This window comes from Physeter macrocephalus, chromosome 13, assembly GCF_002837175.3.
Source record: "Physeter macrocephalus isolate SW-GA chromosome 13, ASM283717v5, whole genome shotgun sequence".
Lineage (NCBI taxonomy): Eukaryota > Metazoa > Chordata > Mammalia > Artiodactyla > Physeteridae > Physeter > Physeter macrocephalus.
In genome coordinates, this window is record NC_041226.1 from 84,650,053 (window position 1) to 84,664,636 (window position 14,584).

Genomic DNA, 14,584 nt, shown 5'->3' on the forward strand with positions numbered 1-14,584 from the left:
CATCCATCCATCCTTCCACCCATCCATCCATCCATCCATCCTTCCATCCATCCTTCCATCCATCCATCCATCCTTCCATCCATCCATCCAGCCTTCCATCCATCCTTCCATCCATCCATCCATCCTTCCATCCATTCATCCATCATCCATCATCCTTCCATCCATCCATCCATCCATCATCCATCCTTCCATTCATCCATCCATCCTTCCATCCATCCATCCATCCTTCCACCCATCCATCCATCCATCCAGCCTTCCATCCATCCTTCCATCCATCCTTCCATCCATTCATCCATCATCCATCATCCTTCCATCCATCCATCCATCCATCATCCATCCTTCTATTCATCCATCCATCCTTCCATCCATCCATCCATCCTTCCATTCATCCTTCCATCCATCCATCCATCCTTCCATCCATCCATCTATCCATCCTTCCATTCACTTCATCCTTGTGCCCATGTGTCCATCCTTCAGTGAGGGTTTACTGAGCATCTCATGTGGTACTTTGAAGAGACAGAGGAGAGGACTGTATCTCTGAGCTGCTGATGTTCAGACCAGTATTTTGATGAGGTAGAAAGTAAGACAGGAGAGGCATCCTCTGACCTGTCATTCTTCTCTTAGCCCGGGGTTTTGAGCTTCTCCCTCATCCCTGGACGGGGAGGTCGAGGATTGTCTCTCCACCCGTGCTTTCCCAGGGTCCTGGACCTCTAGAAGGAGCAGGTTCTCTCTGCCGTGGGGCCACCTTGCTTCACCTCATCACTGCTGCCGTGCTCTCTGCTGTTCCCTCCCTGGAAGGAGAGTGAGCTCGGCAGTGGTTTCTCTGGAGGTGTCACGGGGAGCATCCTGCCCTCTTTCCTCCCCGAAGTGTCGGGCGAGAAGGGAGACTTTGCCACCAGACAGCTGTTTGCATCCCAGTAGGACCTGGGATGACTCACCTGACCTCTCCCAGCCTGAGATTCCTCATCTGCAGAGGCAGGTGCCTACTTGGTGAGCCGTCTTGACGACTAAGGGAGCGGAGAGCTCAGGGCCCAGCTGCCCCTCCCCCAGGCTGGGTGCCACCGCCTGGCAGTCCTGCCCCAGACCCCTGCAGCCTTTGTCCTGGTGCTGCCTCCTTGCCAAGTGACCCCTCCCTGTCACCAGTGGTGACAGGGAGGCTCTGGATGGAACCCACTTTGCCCAGGGCCACGTGGCCCACAAGGGGGTTGGGTCAGCGTCACGTCCACTGCACCCTAACCCGGGTGTTCTGTGTCACCCCTGGGGGCGCGGGGGAGGCCAAGTCAGGCGGGTCTGCGGGGATGATGACACACAGTGGCGCTGTCTCCTTCGGTAAAAATCCCCCCAGGAGCCCTGCTGGTGGGTCCTCAGCCCTTCTTCAGAAACGGAAAAATGGACCAGAGGCAAGGGACAAGCGCACTGTCACCGGGCCCCGTGGGCCCGAGCTGGGCTGCTTGGCGGCCATTCCTCGTCCCCAGGAAGCGACAGAGTTGGACAGGAGGTCAGAGATGGTGTGAGGCAGTTGGGGTTTGAGCAGGGGATGGAGGGGCTCCCCTGCCCGGCGGGCAGGCCCCTCGCGTCCATTCCCGCTGGGCACCCTGGCGCAGGGCGGGCAGAGCTGGGCTCGAGTCTAGCCCTGCCGTCCTCCAGTCCGCCGAGCCTCAGAGGCCTTCAGGCGGCCCCCCGGCCTGGGCAGGGCGGGTGCGCTGGGCACTGCACACCCCGGGGATGCTGCTCTCGGGCGTCGTGTAACGTGGGCCCCTGGGAAGGGCTGGGGCCAGAGGGCCGGGTGCCCTTGATGCCGGGCAGAGGAGAGGGAGGTTCTAGTTCTCCACCAAGGAGAGCTAAGGGCGGGGGTTTTTGTCAGCGCAGGAGCCTGTGAACCTGCGGCCACGGCCCGAGTTCCCCTGCGCTGGGCTCAGGTCTCCGCCCCTGTGACGTCCCTGGGGGCGAGGCAGCCAGGGAAGCGCTGGCAGGGGATGGCCACCCAGCGTCCTGCCTCACCTGCCCCGGCCCCCGCTTTGCTTTGTTCCCTCAGCTGGGTCACGGAAGAAGAATTTCATTCGGAGCCTCCAAAGCAGCCTGTTTGTTTTCCAACCTGCTGGGCTGACCTTCCCGACAGGGCCACGAGCTTTGTGCCGGGGCCCCGCGGGGAGGGCTGGTGGGGAGAGGCCCTGGCCCGGGGTGAGGGGGGCCTCGGCTCCCCCCACCCCTCTCACTGGCCGTCCCTCGGTCCTGTAAGAGCCATGACTCTTTTTTGCTTCCGGGAAGCGTAAGATGGGATCCAGCAGGAAGGGCAGGTGTGTTTCTCGGGGGAGCCTGCTGGGTGCCCCGCAGATGCAGAACAGATGCTGCCTTCGGTGGCAGTTACCGTGAGAGCCGGCCGGGTGACAGGGCTTCAGCAGGGACACGCCAGGCCGGGGCCCTGCCCTCCTGAGGCTCGCAGCCCAGGAAGGCAGACCCATCTCACGCAGGGAATTAGGTGTATTTATACTTAGGGAGCGACAGACACACCAGGGCAGCGAGGGCAGCGAGGGCAGTGGGGGGCTGCGGTTTCGGGGCCCGTCGCCAGCTCCGTCTTTCATCTGCTGGTGCCGAGTGGAAGGAAGCTCAGGCCTAGGGCGGGTCAGAAGCTGAGGGCGGCTCTGTACCAGCCTGCTGTGTAGTCTCGAGATGGTCACACCCCTTCTCCACACAGCTCCTCTTTCAGAAGAAGGGTCATCAGCCTGGGTGTCATTTGTGACCCCTTCTAGCTCTGAAATTAGACAGGGCAGAGAATTTTGAAGACGCAATGGCGTTGACCTTGGAGTGAGCGGAAACCTCTTCACCCCCCCGCCCCTCTGTCGGCCCCTCTGTCATGCACGCCCCGCTTGCTCTTCTCCGGCAGCCCCCAGACACTGGCAGGACTTGGCCTCAGGCTCAGGGTCCAGAGGGCTCGGCGTGGCAGGTGTCGGGCAGTGTGCTTGGGAGGACAGGCCACGGAGCTCCAGGGCCGGGGAGGCCTGGGGAGTCCAGTGAGGCTACTGGGTGCCCTCAGCTGGGACGGCGTCACTCCCCCTGGGGTGCCGGGGACTCAAGCTGGCCTCACTTTACCCAGCAGCGCTGCCTGGGACCCGGGGTCTGGAGTGTCCTGTGCGTGCGTCACCAGGGCCATGGCCTTCCCAGACCAGCGAAGGCAGGTGTGGGATGGGGGCCGTGCAGACGGTGAGCGGGACACGGGGGGCTGAGGACGAGGTTGCCTCCCCGTGGGCCTCGGTCATGGGTTACCTGGTGGAATCTCCAGGCGCGCCGCAAGCAGTTCTGCTACATCACAGACTCCTGCCCGAGCCTCTAGGATGGAGGGGCGACAGAGACCAAACACACTGTCTGGCATGGGCTGCAAAGGCAGCCTTTACCGACAGCACGTGCGGAAGAACGTTCATAGCTTATCGGGGGAAAAACAGCAACAGGAGTGGAATTTGAGCGCGAGCCAATGCAAAGCCTCGCAAGCCTCGCTCAGGAGGCCTGACTCTCGGGACCCCGGCGCGGCTCCTTCCCAGCACCTGGAACGGTGGGGTGTCCCCTGCTTGCAGCTCAGTGTCACTCCGAGCGTTAAGTCCAACGTGACGCGGTGACAGCGAGCCAAGGTGAGGTCGCGGCAGTGTTCGAGTTGTCACGTCCCCCCTCTCTGCCCGTCGTGTGTAAGAGCTGTGGGCTTTTTGCTCACTTAGTCTTTCAACAAACGTGGCTGAGCACCCGGTGTGCGCGGCAGCTTCTGCGTGGCTGGTGACAAAGCTCCGTCCGCACTGGTGGCCCCACCGCCCCGCCCCGCTGCTCTTCTGGTGTCCCCACTGAGACCTGGGGACGTTAAATTTGGTGAGCCATTAAACCATGGAAACGGCTCCCTCTCCCTGGGCCTCTGGGCTCAGGTGGGTCTTTCTGGCTGAGTCACTTTTGTTCTGAGCCCCACCTCCCACGTCAAGCTCTGAGGGCTGAGGAGGGCTGGGGGGTGAGGTGCTGATGTCAGCGCTTGGTGAGGATCCCCCAACCCCGGGCGTTCTTGTGTGCCCTGGGGCTGGCAGAACACTGGCGGCGTTGGTCGGCAGTGCCCGGCTGGAACTTTCTGATACCGTTCTGAGGGCGCGTCCTTTGTAGCTCAGGGTGGTGACCCCAAGTCCTCTCCCTACTTCCCTCGTCCGCCCGTTCCTGAAAGTGGGCCGTGACTTGGCGTTGTTGGCAGAGAAACATTCTTCCACGAGGGGCTCCCCTCGCAAAAGAGGAGCTGCTGAGCCTGAGGTGGGCCCTCAAGCCCGGGCAGGCTGGCGCCCTGGCCTCAGCGGCCCCTTGCTTGCTCTGAGCACAGTGGAGGGGTGTCCAGAGGCCAGCTGACGGCCAGAAACCAATTTAAATTCCTGCTAAAAGCAGTCAGCTGGCTCAGTCTGCTCTCCTAGGTGCTGGATGCCCTCGCCAACCCCCCGGCAGCTCTGCTCGTTCTGGGCGGCGGGGGCGGAGCAGTGAACAGACACAGTGATGCCGTCCCCGCCTGTGTCACCAGCCAGCTGGCTACTGGAGCTTGACTCTTCTCGGCGGGGTTGTGTGCCGTGTCCTCCAGGCTCACCAGCGTGGCTTTAGTCCTGCCGTCTCTGGTTCCACATGCTGGGTCAGAGTGACCCGCTGGTGGTCCAGGTCATCAGTGCCCTGCGCCTGCAGCGTGCTGCGGTCATTCTGCATGGCTGCTTTGGCATCTCGTGTCCTGCAGCTGTGAAATGAGGGCCGGCAGGACCCTGGGTGACATGGAGCTCCCTTATTCCGTTATTCTGTGTCCGGAGGAGCACAGGGCAGCTGACTTGTAGGGATGACTGTGGAAGTGCCTTCTGGGGGAGGCAGAGAGGTCATCTTTGTGCGGTGGTCCGTCCATCCATCCGTCCGTCCACCTGTCCGTCCATCCGTCCGTCCATCCATCACCCATCCATCCATCGATCCACCCGTCCATCCATCCGTCCATCCATCGATCCACCCGTCCATCCATCCGTCCATCCATCTGTCCGTCTATCCACCTATCTGTCTGTCCATCCATCTGTCCATCCATCCATCCATCCTGCACTTCTATATATATATTTCTATTGAAGTCTAGTTGTTTCACAATGTTGTGTTAGTTTCAGGTGTACAGCCTACACTTCTGTATTTGAGCTCCTCCTTTGTGCCACCGCTTTTCAGGGCCTTCATGCTGCCTTTCTGGCATAGGGCAACTGGAACTCAACTCTACGTTTCCAAATCCTTTCCCAGCTTCCCCCTTCCTGTCTTAAAACTGACCTCTCTGACGTCCATTGCTTTACGGGTCTGGGGGCGTAAATACCTGGTTACATCTACGCGGTCTCAGCAGGTTCAGTGCACAGCCAGGAAGCGGGCAGCAGGCTACTGCAGGGGAAGGAGACTGAGTGCAGGAATCAGGGGCTTACGCAGCCACTGGCAGAGCAGGAGTGGGGGGGTCACGAGACCCCCCCCCCATTCATGGTCACACCACCAGAGTGGGAGGGCACCCAGGCTTCAAGAAGTCTGCAAATGTCAATGGACCCCGTGACCTGGTCCCAGACCCTGCAAGAAGAGGGTTTCTTTCTCTCCCACTCCAGCTCCCCTCTGAGTGTGGAACATAATTTTTGTCCCGAGCCCTTCCCGCAGAGGAGTCTGGGAAATGTAGTTTTCAGCCGCGCAGGCTCCGTGGAACAGGAAGACACTGGAAGAGCCTGGGTGAGCCCAGGCCTGGCGCCCGCCGCTCCTGGGGGCTCCCAGCACGGGGGCGATCCCCGTCACGACCAGGGTTACGTGGAAGCCACCAGGCTCTGTTTCCACGAAGCCCTTGGAGCTGCCTTGTTCACGTCACCTGTGGTTCTCAGGTGGGGAGGGGTCCCTGGTAGGGTGCACGGGCTGCAGGGTCAGTTCCTTTTCTGTCTTCCCTGAACCAGTGGACCACAGTGATCCCCAGGGAGCCCCGGGATGTTCTCTGCTCGGAGGGAGGAGCCAGGAGAAGGGCTCTGGGTGTTGGGCTCTCGGGTCCCAGGAACTGTGCTGGGCTCTTTGCTGCTATAGCTTCTCTCATTGACCTCGAGAGAGGAAGTGGCCCTGAGATGTTCTCCCTGGGGGGTGATGCTGGGCTCCAGCCCCTGCCCACTTGTCCCCAAAGCTGGTGCTGTCTCCCAGCGGAATTCTTGCCCTGACAGAGGAACCAAGGCTCCCAGTTCAAAGAGGGGGTCCCTGGCGTCACCAGGGAGGAGAGACCATGGAAGCCATTACCACACCTTTTATAAAATGAAAAAAATACTCTTTTAGCTCTGGCACAAGCAGGAGGGGTGGCATTGGGCCTGGAAATGTTGGTGGCCTTTTTAGCTTGTTGCAACAGAGGTCCATACACATGGCCTGGAAAGCTTCTGGGAAACAGCTCTCTCTGCTGGCCATGGAAGAAGCAGGTCCACAGCCTGCGCATCTGGGAAGAGCATCACATCTATTGGGATGTGAGTCCCAGACGCCCAGCCCGGACCTTTGATGCCTCTCCTGGCCACAGCCGATCTTGGAGCCGACCATCTTAGAGATGAGCCAGAGCTTGGCTGTGTCACAGGGCAGGTGAGCCAGCGGCTGGCACGGCCATCTCTCCCCATAAGCCAAGTCGAGGCCCTGGGCTGTGCCAGGCACCTGCGTCTGGCTCTGCTTCTGAGGTCAAGTGGACAAGCTTCTGGTGCGGGGGGGGGGGGGGGGCGGGGGGGAGGGGTCGCTTGTGCCGAGCGCTTCGGAGGTGCCACCCACGCGCACCCCACCCCCTGTGTGGGGTGAGGGCTCTGGGCAGGAGCTTGAGGCCCCCCAGGAGAATCAGAGAGACCCTGAGAAGCAGCAGCTCTGTTCGTGGTGGACGCCATCCTGGACCAAGGGTGTCCTGGGTCCTTACCGTGCCCCTCCCTCTGCAGAGGTGGGAAATCCTCATCCCCCAGGTTTCTGGTCCCTTGATTAAAGTGACAGAGGCGTGCAGCAAAGCCGAGTTGTAGAAATGACACCGCTGGAACAGGGGACCTCAGAACCCTGGAATCTGGGCAGTACGGTGCCTTGCAGGGAACTGTGGGCGGGGCCGGGGGTTGGTGTGTGTTTAGTGATGGAGAGCAGCTTCAATGCGCTTCCACCCTGGTCCCCCTCAGAGCCTGGCCCAGCCTGCCGTCCCACCCTCAGGCCCATCTCCTCATGCTGGGAGTGGCCTACAGGGCACCGTCCCCCCTTCCCTCTGGCACCGTCCACCACGCCTGCGCTAAACACCCCGCCCGGCACCTGCTCCCCTTCCGGGCTTCCATCTGGGTGGTTCTCTTGTTAAGAACTTACCTGGACAAGCAGCGGGGCTGCCTGGCCACCCACCCCCGACAGTTGTGCTGGGTTCCACATGCAACAGCTTGGCTGCAGGACTGCTCAGAACCCGGCCAAGGGGAAACCGGCCTTGGTGGTCCTTTCTCACCTCCAAAACTTTCACCCTTGTTAAAAAGGTGGAACTTTCCTCTGGAGCGGGTCCCAGGCATGTAACGACCCTCTGGGGATTCGGAAGGTCAGTGGGCCGGGGAACTGAATAGTTAAGGAGCCCGGAGATCCCGGGGGCAAGCTTGTGTCAGCCCGCTGTTGCACCCGGCAGTGGATGTGGACCTTTAGTAGCACGTGCCAGAATCTAACCCACATTGGCGTAAGCATGATGACAACCTGTTGGTGTGTGTAGATGAGTTTTCTTCAGGCACAGCTTGATCCAGGAGCCCAGGCAGTGTGGCGGGAGTCTGTCTGTCCACATCCTCAGACAGGCGCTCCCCGCACCCCCCAGAAGACAGCCACCTGCAGCTGCAGGTTCATCATCCACGTGTGAAGCCAGCAGAGCAGAGAGGAAAAAGCCCCAGGATGGAGCTCCCTTGGCCTGGTGCAGTCACATGCCCAGCCCTGGACCAAGCCCCTGGGACAGGGTGGTGCTGGGCTCTGATTGGCCAGGGAGGCCCACGTGGCCCAGTGGAGGGAGTGTGGCAGCCCCACCCACACCCACACGGATAGGCGGGTGCTGGCCACTGGGTTCCCCAAAAGCCCAGCTGCGCAGATGTCCTGTCACGCTGACTCCAAGTTCGAGTTTACTTTCTCTGCCTGGACTCCCAGGACTCTTGTTTGTAGTAGCATGAGCTGAACTTTCCATACGGTACTGGCTTTGTTTAGGGCGGGGGGGGCGTGTGGATCGCAAGCCTGTAGTCCTCACAGCCTGGAGGTCTGGGGTCTTTCTGATGTGGTTGGGGCATGTGCAGGCACATGGAGGCTATGTTTTGCATTTGTGGGGGACGGTTGAGCTCACCAGCATTCCAGCTTCTCCCCTGCCCTCAGGGGCTGCTCCCTTGTCTGCGGGGCCCTGGAGGGAGGTCAGGAACTTTCCAGAAGGGATGCAGGGACCCGCCCCTCTCTTGCTCTTGGTTCTGCGCTGTCTTGCCCTGTATGCAGCGGTCTTCTGGGGGCAAATAGAATCTGGCTATTTGTGTAAACTGTTATGGGAAAATTCCATTTTAATTGGATGAGGATGGGGGATAAAATGTGCCAGGGGCATATGCCCGCTGTTCTCCGTGACACCCAGGAGGGTCACGCGCTCCGGCAGCTACATAACAGACTTCATGAGCTGTCAGTCACTCCCGTTTCGTAGGACCAGGCTTTATCAAGCTGCTTCCATCAGCTGTGGGAGCTAACACCGCCTTTCAGCTTGTGTTTGGGCTGGGTCTTCTGTGACACTAATGAGGAGAGGTGTCTTGGAGCCCGGGGCTTGTACGGCACTTGGGGAAAACAAGAGCAACGTGAGTGCAAGATCAGGGAGGCTTTGCTCCTGGTGGGTGGCTGCTTGCAGGGACCAGGTCGGGAACCCGATTCTGCCCAGCTGGCCGTGTGCAGTTCTACAAAGTGGGGTGTCCTGCCCCCAAGAGCACCCGGTTTCTGAGCTGATCCCTTGGTATCTATCTTCTGAGTGTCAGAGATTGAGGTGTGGGTGAAGGGAGGTGGTGAAGGTTGGTTTCCGGTTCATCTGAACCCTCTGGGGGCTCACCAGAGGGTGGGCCTGCCCTGTGTGCACTCCCTTCCTACCCGTGGCTAACCCTGCCCCTCCTCTTTGTCCTTTCAGCTCAGCCAGCAGATCTCCTGAAGGTTCTAGATTTTCACAACCTGCCTGACGGAATAACCAAGACCACAGGCTTTTGTGCAGCGCGGCGATCTTCCAAAGGCCCGGATGTCGCTTACAGGGTCACAAAAGATGCCCAGCTCAGCGCGCCCACCAAGCAGCTGTACCCTGGTAAGAGACGGCGTGTGTGCCTGGTGGGGTGCGCTCAGCAGAGCCTGGGGCTGGTGGGGTGGAGAAACGTGCTTGGTTTTCCGCGAATGAGCCGGGTTTGATGTCAGGATAGTGAAAACACAACCCGGCACCCCTCGCCGCCCACCACCAAAGGGACAGCGGGGCCTCATCTGTTCACACTGCATCTCCAAGCAGGTGTCCCTCCAGCTGTGGACAGGCTGTCAGGACTCCAAAGGCAAAAAGGAGATGGATGGTTCCCGGGTGACGAGGTTAAGAGAAACCCTGGGGTCACGGGAAAGGAAACGCTTCCAGACAGAAGCTTAACTGGGGGCGAGGACGTTGAGAGACACATGAATCAGACGTCATGGCTCCCAGCAAGAGAGCGCAGGCTTTTAATGAGAACCAATTGCCAGGTGTCACGTCGCCGCTTTAATTACGTACCCAGAGCGGGAAGTGATGTTTGCTGCTCGGATGCAGCGTCCCAGTGGTCCCTGACTGCGCCCCCACCCCCCCCAACCCTCGGGGCCTATCTGGACCGGCTAACTAGGCCCAGGTTTGATGACCTCTCCCTCCACCTCAAAGGAGTTCTTCCTGACTCACATCAGAAAGGGCCCAGGGCACCTTGGGCAGATGAAGGGACCTCAGGAGATGTTCTGTAATAATTAGAAGACCGTACGTCATCTTTTTGGTGACTGCATGCACCCTGGACGTTCAACCCTGAATCAGGCAGTCTTTTGACAAGTAATGCTGTCTCTGTTTTGTCACATCCCCGCTGGGTCCCAGAAGGACGCACTCCTTCAGGGGCTGCATTTTGTTCCCTCTATAACCCTTTCACTCATAACTCTCTGCTTCACCCCAGCTCTTTTCTCAGCTTTCCTTTAAATCCAATGGGGACCTTTAAGGGTTTGTCTCTGCGAGAGGGGCTGGGTCTGCTCTTTCCAGGAATGTCATTTGGGGTCGGTGAGATCTGTCCGGGGCCCTGAGCCCCTTCACTATCTTAAAGAGCCCCCCCACTTTACCACCTTTGTGAGCCAGACATCCCCCTTCCAGAGCGTTTGACCATCATTGAAGACAGGGGTCACTGCCAGGGCTCCTGGGTCACTCGCCCCAAGGAACCTTGCGGATTTCACTTTCCCGCACGGCCAGAGAAGTGTTTCTTATCCTTTCTTGGGGCCAGCGTTATCTTTTAGAATCACCCAGAAGTTGTCTGCTCTCCTGCCCCGAGTCCCCTGTTTAGAATTCCCGTCCTAGGGGGACTGAGGGGCTGAGGGCAGGGGAGGCTTGTGAGAGCTGACGGCCCCAGACAATGGTGACCGCACTTTGGGACAGACACCCACTGCCTGACGTGTGTGACGTGGTCACCTTCCAAGGCCGTCCTGTGGAATTAGGCGTCCTACCTCGAGGTCATCTGTAGTTGCTTTGCTGACAATTAGTTTAATCTGATCCCTGCCACCCAGTTCAGGGTCACAACCGATTCATCGGAGTTAGTATGGCTGCCTGCCCCCCGGACCTCGGTTATCTTGGGGCGAGAAATGTCAGAGGGTCTCAGAATACAGGCCAGTTATTGGAGATCTGGTATGAATTCCTCAATAGCCAGACAGGGATCTTTTTTTTTAAAGCCCACATTTTTCCTAACCTCTCAAATTAGGATCTTGATTAGATACTCAAAGAGTTCAAAAGGCCGTTACAGGGCCTTCTAGTCATCATTACCTTATGGGGTACAATGGGTCCACATATGACGATCGTCTCATTAATGCCAAATAGAACTGGAGGTCCTTGGGGATGGTTTAAGCGGAAACTTCTAGGGGGTCTTTTCTGCAGGCCCCAGGGTTGATGAAACCACACAGACTCTCTGGCCTTTCCTCTCTTGGAAACCTCGGAAGGGGCACCCGCCTGTCTTGCTTTTTGCTTGGACGCTGGCCTCCGGGGAGCCGTGGCGTTTGGCTGCGTCTTAGACGCTGTATGTGCTCGGCAGCTGCAGAGGGAAGGGGTGGGGTGGTCGGGTGGCCCCAGCCAGGCCGAGGCCGTGGTGGCCTGAGCTGAGCGTACACGTTTTAAACGTCTCAGTGCAAAGGAGGTCCGGGTCCGGGTGACCTCTCCGTAACGAGAAAACCCCCATCATTCTCCCGAGAGGCCACCTGGATTCTCTGGGGATGCAGGCGCCCCTGTAGAGGCCGGGTGGGTCTGGGTCGTGGATGCGGGCTTGGGGGCCAAAGCTGAGCAGGTATCTGGGAGCCTTTGCAGGACCTGTCCCCCTTCCCCAGCCCAGACGCCGGCCTCACCCTGTCATTGATTCTCCCGCTTTGTACAGATCGCTGCGATCCAGGCCGTTTCTTTTGGGGATATCAAGGTTCCTTGGGCAGGGGTTCTTCAGAGGACTCGCCCCCTTCCCAGCAGGTGAAGAGAAGCAGTTTGGTGTTCTCTGCACTTGCCAGCAACACGGGGCCTCGTGTTCCTCCCCGATCCTAAGGGGCTTTTCTAGTCTTGCTTAGAGCCTGTAATCCGGGTTCTGAATCAGCAGGACGAGGAGTGCAACCCCACGTTACTGACCCTGATGGCTGGCGCCGGGTGGTCCTGACACTGGGTAGGCCAGGCCGTAAGGACTAAAGCAGAACCCGGGACGGTGACGCTTTGTGGGAGGTGGAGGCCACCAACAAACCGGAGACGGTTGCACAGCTTGCCTGGAGGGGGGCGCGTTTCCTGGGCCTCATCACCCTCTGCCTGTGGGTGTGGGGGGCAGCACGTCACGGTAAGGCTGGCCTGAGACCCTAGAAGAAGCCGTCATGGGCCCTCCCTGAGTGCGGGAGGCAGGCGTGTCCCATGAGGCTGCCCCGGCCCCTGGGGCTGTGCCCCTGTGTCCCGGAACCACGGGCCTGCTGCCATCATCCAGGTCCAGCCATCCCCTCCGAAGACATCCAGGCAAGGCAGCCTCCCCGTGGTCACGCGGCCCCCTCCTCTGTTCTCGTGCCTAGGATTGGGGTCCTCTCCCCATTTCGCCCTCCCTCTGGTAACCTCGGGGCCGCTGAGACGCCCTTCCTGCTCAGGATCTGAGACGGGGCCTGGGCATTGGTATGTCCCCCGCTCACTCTGGCGCCTTCACTCCAGGCCTGCCCTCCACCGCGGGGCGGGACCTCCAGAATCAGCCTCTGTCCAGCAGAACATATAACTGTTGGCTTAGTAGGGTTCAGTTTAATAGCAGATGCACTTATTAAACGCCCACTGTACACCTAAACTGCTCCGTGCCTTTGGGCTTCAGCCCAGGTGGAAAGGAAATGGTCTAAGGAAGTAACTGGGCCTCTTGCTGAGCTCACCCCTCAGTTTTGACTTCTCTCTGAGAAATAAAATATGAAGCATTGGATAGCAGGCGAGTTCCTCCCAGAAACTGTAGATTATAAAGCGTGTCAGCGTCTGGCTCGTGTCCAGACGAGAATGAACGGTCTCTAAAGTGACAACAAATCCTTTGTTATTTTGCCAGGAGGGAGATGAACATTAAACGTAATTTCTCCTTTCAGCTTATCTGAGCTGAGAACGGGTGTTACTGTAGCGATTTAAAAATTGGGAGGCAGGGAGCGAGGGTGTTCGTGGTCCTGGGTGGTGTGTCACGCTGGGGGGAGGGGGAGGGGGAGGGGCCCTCCCGTGTCCGCCCTTCTCGTCGTCTGAGGCAGGAGGGTGACTAAGAGGCGTGGAGTCATCGCGGGGTGGGGACGGGAGGCAGGCGACCCTTTGAGATGAGAGCGAGGGCGTCACGGACTCACATGGTGATTTGACATCCAGTGAGCAGGGGCCTCTGAGACGCTTGGGGTCAGACACCACCCTGGGCCCCTTAGTGCCTGCTCACCCCCAGGGACCAAAGGGCCACCACCGAGGTCCTGCCACTGGCCTGGCTGGGGTCTCCCCCTGGGGCCCGCACGCAAACCCCCTCCCCTACCACGGCCGTCCACTCAGGCCGGGATCTCTGATTCCCTCTCACATCCCACGTTTGGAGGGCAGCGTGGAGGGACAGCTGCGACGGTAGTGACCTCCACGGGCCTCTTTCCAAATGGCTTCCTGTCCGTGGAAGGGCAGCCTGAGTTGGTCCCTCAGTGAAGCCAGCCTTTCCTCAGACAGATGACCACACTGACCTCCTCACCCTCCACTTGGACCTGGCAAACTTTGCTGGATATGGTGGCGCTCAGACATTTGCTGCACATCTGCCCCTTGATCAAACTGTTCCTGCAGCCTTTCCCTAACAGCACATGGCCAAACCTACCCCCTCTCTGGGAGTGGAGGCATCCAGCTGGTTCCCGCCCCAGGGGATGGGCTGGGCCATGGTGCTGAGCACAGCAGACAGACCCCAGCTTCTAGCTCCTTAACACGGGGCCGCATCCCGCCCGGGCTGTGAGCCTTGGGCCTTTCCAGATCCGCACCTTAGCCAGAGCTTTGGGGGCCGTGGGATGGATTTCTCCACCTGCTCTCCATCACGGCCTTGAAAACTCACACAACTCTGTTGGCCTTTGGGGTTTGGTTTATCTGCCTGAAGCTGCCGTGGCCCCTCTTGTCCTCACGCTAGAGACCGTGTGTCTACCCTGGGCCCTCCAGGGGCAGTTCTTTTCGTGGCACGCCCCCTCCCCTCAGCAGGGCATCGGCCGCGCTCACCACAGGGACCAGAAGCAGAGCCCGGCGGCCCCGCCGTGCAACAGTTCCGCCAGCAGAGGGCGCCCAAGGACAGCATCCCCACTAGAAGCTGCACTGACCCCCTGCTCTGCCACGCGGGCCATCTGGTTGACCTTGTTACAGTTCTGAAGAAGGGGTGGGTCTGATGATGGGCTCTGTCCTTGCCCAGGACCGTGGGCTGGGCTTCAGCGCTCTGCAGCACGCTGGATGTGAGGCAGCTTTAGCCGCAGGGCCTTGTCCTTCCTCTGTCGGGTGTCCCCGTTGACGCCCCTCGGGCTCGCTTCTTCGGCCTGGTTCTGAGAAGCACACTGACTTGGGTTGAGCCTTCCTGGCTGTGCATTGATAGCCCAGCTCCCTTGTCAGCCCCGGGCCCTCGCTCTCGGGGCTATTGCAAATTGCACACAGAGAGAACCAGGATGGACGGAAGGAGGGGGCTGAGATTTCCTCTCCCGTCCGTGGAGGCAGGGTGTGAAGGGCGGGCGTGTGGAGGATTCTGGAGCAGCCTTGTGCCCTCGGCAGGGCCAGCGCGGGTCTGGCTTTTTTTTTTTTTTTTTTTTTTTTTTTTTTGGTACGCGGGCCTCTCACTCCTGTGGCCTCTCCCGCTGCGGGGCACAGGCTCCGGACGCGCAG

At 59.6% G+C, this 14,584-nt stretch overlaps 1 protein-coding gene across 1 annotated transcript in view; it reads left to right on the forward strand.

Moving 5' to 3' along the window:
- COL5A1 (collagen type V alpha 1 chain) overlaps positions 1-14,584 on the forward strand; it is a 144,509-nt gene that overhangs the window by 31,477 nt on the left and 98,448 nt on the right. Inside the window, exon 2 of the mRNA XM_028497372.2 lies at positions 9,134-9,301. Within this exon, the coding sequence (XP_028353173.1) occupies positions 9,134-9,301 (168 nt within the window). The remainder of the gene's footprint in view (positions 1-9,133; positions 9,302-14,584) is intronic.